The sequence below is a fragment of the Petromyzon marinus genome, chromosome 70, assembly GCF_048934315.1.
Source record: "Petromyzon marinus isolate PM22_M1 ecotype Great Lakes invasive population chromosome 70, UKy_Petmar_22M1.pri1.0, whole genome shotgun sequence".
Classification (NCBI taxonomy): Eukaryota; Metazoa; Chordata; class Hyperoartia; order Petromyzontiformes; family Petromyzontidae; genus Petromyzon; species Petromyzon marinus.
In genome coordinates this window covers 1,275,503-1,283,002 of record NC_133736.1, presented here as the reverse complement: position 1 = coordinate 1,283,002, position 7,500 = coordinate 1,275,503, and the positions used below count along the sequence as shown (strand labels likewise).

The window sequence follows — 7,500 nt, the reverse complement described above, 5'->3', positions numbered from 1 at the left end:
CTCCTCCATGTAGATATTATCCAGGTCGTAGGCGGCCCTCACCGACTCCACCAGCCAGCCCTCCGGCGTCATCATGTTGAGTCTGTGTCTGTGTGTCTCTGTCTCTGTGTGTCTGTGTGTGTGTCTGTGTGTCTCTGTGTGTGTCTGTGTGTCTCTGTGTGTGTCTGTGTCTCTGTGTGTCTCTGTGTGTCTCTGTGTGTGTCTGTGTCTCTGTGTGTCTCTGTGTGTCTGTCTGTGTGCCCAGGCACCTCCTCCATGTAGATATTGTCCAGGTCGTAGGCGGCCCGCACCGACTCCACCAGCCAGCCCTCCGGCGTCATCATGTTGAGTCTGTGTGTCTGTGTGTCTGTGTCTCTGTGTCTCTGTCTGAGTGTCTGTGTGTCTGTGTGCCCAGGCACCTCCTCCATGTAGATATTGTCCAGGTCGTAGGCGGCCCGCACCGACTCCACCAGCCAGCCCTCCGGTGTCATCATGTTGAGTCTGTGTGTCTGTGTGTGTCTCTGTGTGTGTCTCTGTCTGTGTGTCTGTGTGTCTCTGTGTGTCTCTGTGTGTGTCTGTGTGTCTGTGTATCTCTGTGTGTCTGTGTGTCTCTGTGTGTCTGTGTCTCTGTCTGTGTGTCTCTGTCTGTGTGGCCAGGCACCTCCTCCATGTAGATATTGTCCAGGTCGTAGGCGGCCCGCACCGACTCCACCAGCCAGCCCTCCGGTGTCATCATGTTGAGTCTGTGTGTCTGTGTGTGTGTGTGTCTCTGTGTGTGTCTCTGTGTCTGTGTGTCTCTGTCTGTGTGTCTCTGTGTGTGTCTCTGTGTCTGTGTGTCTGTGTCTCTGTCTGTGTGCCCAGGCACCTCCTCCATGTAGATATTGTCCAGGTCGTAGGCGGCCCGCACCGACTCCACCAGCCAGCCCTCCGGTGTCATCATGTTGAGTCTGTGTGTCTGTGTGTGTGTGTGTGTCTCTGTGTGTGTCTCTGTGTCTGTGTGTCTCTGTCTGTGTGTCTCTGTGTGTGTCTCTGTGTCTGTGTGTCTGTGTCTCTGTCTGTGTGCCCAGGCACCTCCTCCATGTAGATATTGTCCAGGTCGTAGGCGGCCCGCACCGACTCCACCAGCCAGCCCTCCGGTGTCATCATGTTGAGTCTGTGTCTGTGTGTGTCTCTGTCTGTGTGTCTGTGTCTCTGTCTGTGTGTCTGTGTGTGTCTCTGTCTGTGTGTGTGTCTGTGTGTCTGTGTGTCTGTGTGTGTCTGTGTGTCTGTGTGGCCAGGCACCTCCTCCATGTAGATATTGTCCAGGTCGTAGGCGGCCCGCACCGACTCCACCAGCCAGCCCTCCGGTGTCATCATGTTGAGTCTGTGTGTCTGTGTGTGTGTCTCTGTCTGTGTGTCTGTGTCTCTGTCTGTGTGGCCAGGCACCTCCTCCATGTAGATATTGTCCAGGTCGTAGGCGGCCCGCACCGACTCCACCAGCCAGCCCTCCGGTGTCATCATGTTCAGTCTGTGCGTCTGTGTGTCTCTGTGTCTCTGTGTGTCTGTGTGTGTCTGTGTCTCTGTGTGGCCAGGCACCTCCTCCATGTAGATATTGTCCAGGTCGTAGGCGGCCCGCACCGACTCCACCAGCCAGCCCTCCGGTGTCATCATGTTGAGTCTGTGTGTGTGTGTGTCTCTGTCTGTGTGTGTGTCTGTGTGTGTCTGTGTGTCTGTGTGCCCAGGCACCTCCTCCATGTAGATATTGTCCAGGTCGTAGGCGGCCCGCACCGACTCCACCAGCCAGCCCTCCGGTGTCATCATGTTGAGTCTGTGTGTGTGTCTGTGTGTGTCTGTGTGTGTGTGTGTCTCTGTGTCTGTGTCTCTGTGTCTCTGTGTCTGTGTGTCTGTGTGTCTGTGTGGCCAGGCACCTCCTCCATGTAGATATTGTCCAGGTCGTAGGCGGCCCGCACCGACTCCACCAGCCAGCCCTCCGGTGTCATCATGTTCAGTCTGTGTGTCTGTGTGTCTGTGTGTCTCTGTCTGTGTCTCTGTCTGTGTCTCTGTCTGTGTCTCTGTCTGTGTGTGTGTGTCTCTGTGTGTGTCTCTGTGTGTCTGTGTCTCTGTGTCTCTGTCTGTGTGGCCAGGCACCTCCTCCATGTAGATATTGTCCAGGTCGTAGGCGGCCCGCACCGACTCCACCAGCCAGCCCTCCGGAGTCATCATGTTCAGCCTGTGTGTGTGTGTGTCTCTGTGTGTGTCTCTGTGTGTCTCTGTGTGTGTCTCTGTGTGTGTCTGTGTGTCTCTGTCTCTGTGTGTGTCTGTGTGTCTCTGTCTGTGTGGCCAGGCACCTCCTCCATGTAGATATTGTCTAGGTCGTAGGCGGCCCGCACCGACTCCACCAGCCAGCCCTCCGGAGTCATCATGTTGAGTCTGTGTGTCTGTGTGTGTCTCTGTGTGTGTCTCTGTGTCTGTGTGTCTGTGTGTCTGTGTGGCCAGGCACCTCCTCCATGTAGATATTGTCCAGGTCGTAGGCGGCCCGCACCGACTCCACCAGCCAGCCCTCCGGAGTCATCATGTTGAGTCTGTGTGTGTGTGTGTCTCTGTGTGTGTCTCTGTGTGTCTCTGTGTGTCTGTGTGTGTGTCTCTGTGTGTCTCTGTGTGTCTCTGTCTGTGTGGCCAGGCACCTCCTCCATGTAGATATTGTCCAGGTCGTAGGCGGCCCGCACCGACTCCACCAGCCAGCCCTCCGGAGTCATCATGTTGAGTCTGTGTGTCTGTGTGTCTCTGTGTGTGTCTGTGTGTGTGTGTATGTGTCTGTGTGTGTCTCTGTGTGTGTCTGTGTGTCTCTGTCTGAGTGTCTGTGTGGCCAGGCACCTCCTCCATGTAGATATTGTCCAGGTCGTAGGCGGCCCGCACCGACTCCACCAGCCAGCCCTCCGGAGTCATCATGTTCAGCCTGTGTGTCTCTGTGTGTCTCTGTGTGTGTCTCTGTGTGTCTCTGTGTGTGTCTCTGTGTCTCTGTGTCCCTGTGGCCAGGCACCTCCTCCATGTAGATATTGTCCAGGTCGTAGGCGGCCCGCACCGACTCCACCAGCCAGCCCTCCGGTGTCATCATGTTGAGTCTGTGTGTGTGTGTGTCTGTGTGTCTCTGTCTGTGTGGCCAGGCACCTCCTCCATGTAGATATTGTCCAGGTCGTAGGCGGCCCGCACCGACTCCACCAGCCAGCCCTCCGGAGTCATCATGTTGAGTCTGTGTCTCTGTGTGTCTGTGTGTGTCTCTGTCTCTGTGTCTCTGTCTGTGTGGCCAGGCACCTCCTCCATGTAGATATTGTCCAGGTCGTAGGCGGCCCGCACCGACTCCACCAGCCAGCCCTCCGGAGTCATCATGTTGAGTCTGTGTCTGTGTGTCTGTGTGTGTGTGTCTGTGTGTGTCTGTGTGTCTGTGTGGCCAGGCACCGCCTCCATGTAGATATTGTCCAGGTCGTAGGCGGCCCGCACCGACTCCACCAGCCAGCCCTCCGGAGTCATCATGTTCAGTCTGTGTGTGTGTGTGTCTCTGTGTGTGTCTCTGTCTCTGTGTGTCTCTGTGTGTCTGTGTGTCTCTGTCTGTGGCCAGGCACCTCCTCCATGTAGATATTGTCCAGGTCGTAGGCGGCCCGCACCGACTCCACCAGCCAGCCCTCCGGTGTCATCATGTTGAGTCTGTGTGTCTGTGTGTGTCTCTGTCTGTGTGTGTGTCTGTGTGTCTGTGTGTGTCTGTGTGTGTCTGTCTGTGTGTCTGTGTGGCCAGGCACCTCCTCCATGTAGATATTGTCCAGGTCGTAGGCGGCCCGCACCGACTCCACCAGCCAGCCCTCCGGTGTCATCATGTTGAGTCTGTGTGTCTGTGTGTGTCTGTGTGTCTGTGTGTCTCTGTGTGTCTCTGTGTGTGTGTCTGTGTGGCCAGGCACCTCCTCCATGTAGATATTGTCCAGGTCGTAGGCGGCCCGCACCGACTCCACCAGCCAGCCCTCCGGAGTCATCATGTTGAGTCTGTGTGTCTGTGTGTCTGTGTGTGTGTCTCTGTCTGTGTGTCTGTGTCTCTGTCTGTGTGGCCAGGCACCTCCTCCATGTAGATATTGTCCAGGTCGTAGGCGGCCCGCACCGACTCCACCAGCCAGCCCTCCGGTGTCATCATGTTGTGTCTGTGTGTCTGTGTGTGTGTGTGTCTCTGTCTGTGTGTGTGTCTCTGTGTGTCTGTGTGTGTGTGTCTGTGTGGCCAGGCACCTCCTCCATGTAGATATTGTCCAGGTCGTAGGCGGCCCGCACCGACTCCACCAGCCAGCCCTCCGGAGTCATCATGTTGATTCTGTGTGTCTGTGTGTGTGTGTGTCTCTGTGTGTCTGTGTGTGTCTGTCTGTGTGCCCAGGCACCTCCTCCATGTAGATATTGTCCAGGTCGTAGGCGGCCCGCACCGACTCCACCAGCCAGCCCTCCGGCGTCATCATGTTGAGTCTGTGTGTCTGTGTGTCTGTGTCTCTGTGTCTCTGTCTGAGTGTCTGTGTGTCTGTGTGCCCAGGCACCTCCTCCATGTAGATATTGTCCAGGTCGTAGGCGGCCCGCACCGACTCCACCAGCCAGCCCTCCGGTGTCATCATGTTGAGTCTGTGTGTCTGTGTGTGTCTCTGTGTGTGTCTCTGTCTGTGTGTCTGTGTGTCTCTGTGTGTCTCTGTGTGTGTCTGTGTGTCTGTGTATCTCTGTGTGTCTGTGTGTCTCTGTGTGTCTGTGTCTCTGTCTGTGTGTCTCTGTCTGTGTGGCCAGGCACCTCCTCCATGTAGATATTGTCCAGGTCGTAGGCGGCCCGCACCGACTCCACCAGCCAGCCCTCCGGTGTCATCATGTTGAGTCTGTGTGTCTGTGTGTGTGTGTGTCTCTGTGTGTGTCTCTGTGTCTGTGTGTCTCTGTCTGTGTGTCTCTGTGTGTGTCTCTGTGTCTGTGTGTCTGTGTCTCTGTCTGTGTGCCCAGGCACCTCCTCCATGTAGATATTGTCCAGGTCGTAGGCGGCCCGCACCGACTCCACCAGCCAGCCCTCCGGTGTCATCATGTTGAGTCTGTGTGTCTGTGTGTGTGTGTGTGTCTCTGTGTGTGTCTCTGTGTCTGTGTGTCTCTGTCTGTGTGTCTCTGTGTGTGTCTCTGTGTCTGTGTGTCTGTGTCTCTGTCTGTGTGCCCAGGCACCTCCTCCATGTAGATATTGTCCAGGTCGTAGGCGGCCCGCACCGACTCCACCAGCCAGCCCTCCGGTGTCATCATGTTGAGTCTGTGTCTGTGTGTGTCTCTGTCTGTGTGTCTGTGTCTCTGTCTGTGTGTCTGTGTGTGTCTCTGTCTGTGTGTGTGTCTGTGTGTCTGTGTGTCTGTGTGTGTCTGTGTGTCTGTGTGGCCAGGCACCTCCTCCATGTAGATATTGTCCAGGTCGTAGGCGGCCCGCACCGACTCCACCAGCCAGCCCTCCGGTGTCATCATGTTGAGTCTGTGTGTCTGTGTGTGTGTCTCTGTCTGTGTGTCTGTGTCTCTGTCTGTGTGGCCAGGCACCTCCTCCATGTAGATATTGTCCAGGTCGTAGGCGGCCCGCACCGACTCCACCAGCCAGCCCTCCGGTGTCATCATGTTCAGTCTGTGCGTCTGTGTGTCTCTGTGTCTCTGTGTGTCTGTGTGTGTCTGTGTCTCTGTGTGGCCAGGCACCTCCTCCATGTAGATATTGTCCAGGTCGTAGGCGGCCCGCACCGACTCCACCAGCCAGCCCTCCGGTGTCATCATGTTGAGTCTGTGTGTGTGTGTGTCTCTGTCTGTGTGTGTGTCTGTGTGTGTCTGTGTGTCTGTGTGCCCAGGCACCTCCTCCATGTAGATATTGTCCAGGTCGTAGGCGGCCCGCACCGACTCCACCAGCCAGCCCTCCGGTGTCATCATGTTGAGTCTGTGTGTGTGTCTGTGTGTGTCTGTGTGTGTGTGTGTCTCTGTGTCTGTGTCTCTGTGTCTCTGTGTCTGTGTGTCTGTGTGTCTGTGTGGCCAGGCACCTCCTCCATGTAGATATTGTCCAGGTCGTAGGCGGCCCGCACCGACTCCACCAGCCAGCCCTCCGGTGTCATCATGTTCAGTCTGTGTGTCTGTGTGTCTGTGTGTCTCTGTCTGTGTCTCTGTCTGTGTCTCTGTCTGTGTCTCTGTCTGTGTGTGTGTGTCTCTGTGTGTGTCTCTGTGTGTCTGTGTCTCTGTGTCTCTGTCTGTGTGGCCAGGCACCTCCTCCATGTAGATATTGTCCAGGTCGTAGGCGGCCCGCACCGACTCCACCAGCCAGCCCTCCGGAGTCATCATGTTCAGCCTGTGTGTGTGTGTGTCTCTGTGTGTGTCTCTGTGTGTCTCTGTGTGTGTCTCTGTGTGTGTCTGTGTGTCTCTGTCTCTGTGTGTGTCTGTGTGTCTCTGTCTGTGTGGCCAGGCACCTCCTCCATGTAGATATTGTCTAGGTCGTAGGCGGCCCGCACCGACTCCACCAGCCAGCCCTCCGGAGTCATCATGTTGAGTCTGTGTGTCTGTGTGTGTCTCTGTGTGTGTCTCTGTGTCTGTGTGTCTGTGTGTCTGTGTGGCCAGGCACCTCCTCCATGTAGATATTGTCCAGGTCGTAGGCGGCCCGCACCGACTCCACCAGCCAGCCCTCCGGAGTCATCATGTTGAGTCTGTGTGTGTGTGTGTCTCTGTGTGTGTCTCTGTGTGTCTCTGTGTGTCTGTGTGTGTGTCTCTGTGTGTCTCTGTGTGTCTCTGTCTGTGTGGCCAGGCACCTCCTCCATGTAGATATTGTCCAGGTCGTAGGCGGCCCGCACCGACTCCACCAGCCAGCCCTCCGGAGTCATCATGTTGAGTCTGTGTGTCTGTGTGTCTCTGTGTGTGTCTGTGTGTGTGTGTATGTGTCTGTGTGTGTCTCTGTGTGTGTCTGTGTGTCTCTGTCTGAGTGTCTGTGTGGCCAGGCACCTCCTCCATGTAGATATTGTCCAGGTCGTAGGCGGCCCGCACCGACTCCACCAGCCAGCCCTCCGGAGTCATCATGTTCAGCCTGTGTGTCTCTGTGTGTCTCTGTGTGTGTCTCTGTGTGTCTCTGTGTGTGTCTCTGTGTCTCTGTGTCCCTGTGGCCAGGCACCTCCTCCATGTAGATATTGTCCAGGTCGTAGGCGGCCCGCACCGACTCCACCAGCCAGCCCTCCGGTGTCATCATGTTGAGTCTGTGTGTGTGTGTGTCTGTGTGTCTCTGTCTGTGTGGCCAGGCACCTCCTCCATGTAGATATTGTCCAGGTCGTAGGCGGCCCGCACCGACTCCACCAGCCAGCCCTCCGGAGTCATCATGTTGAGTCTGTGTCTCTGTGTGTCTGTGTGTGTCTCTGTCTCTGTGTCTCTGTCTGTGTGGCCAGGCACCTCCTCCATGTAGATATTGTCCAGGTCGTAGGCGGCCCGCACCGACTCCACCAGCCAGCCCTCCGGAGTCATCATGTTGAGTCTGTGTCTGTGTGTCTGTGTGTGTGT

The 7,500-nt window shown here is 56.3% G+C and overlaps 1 protein-coding gene across 3 annotated transcripts in view; it reads right to left on the bottom strand.

Annotated features, from left to right (window-relative positions):
- LOC142906755 (UDP-glucose:glycoprotein glucosyltransferase 1-like) overlaps nt 1-7,500 on the bottom strand; it is a 43,876-nt gene that overhangs the window by 32,695 nt on the left and 3,681 nt on the right. Inside the window, exon 1 of one of the 3 annotated variants that reach the window (XM_076055176.1) lies at nt 2,107-7,500. This exon is cut by the window's right edge and continues 914 nt beyond it. The exons of 1 other annotated variant lie outside the window; for it this stretch is intronic. In XM_076055176.1, coding sequence (XP_075911291.1) covers nt 2,107-2,181 — 75 coding nt within the window. In that variant the 5' untranslated portion in view covers nt 2,182-7,500. Of the gene's footprint in view, nt 2,085-2,106 lie in introns of those variants that run through there. One more of the 3 variants, XM_076055177.1, reaches the window with a different exon arrangement.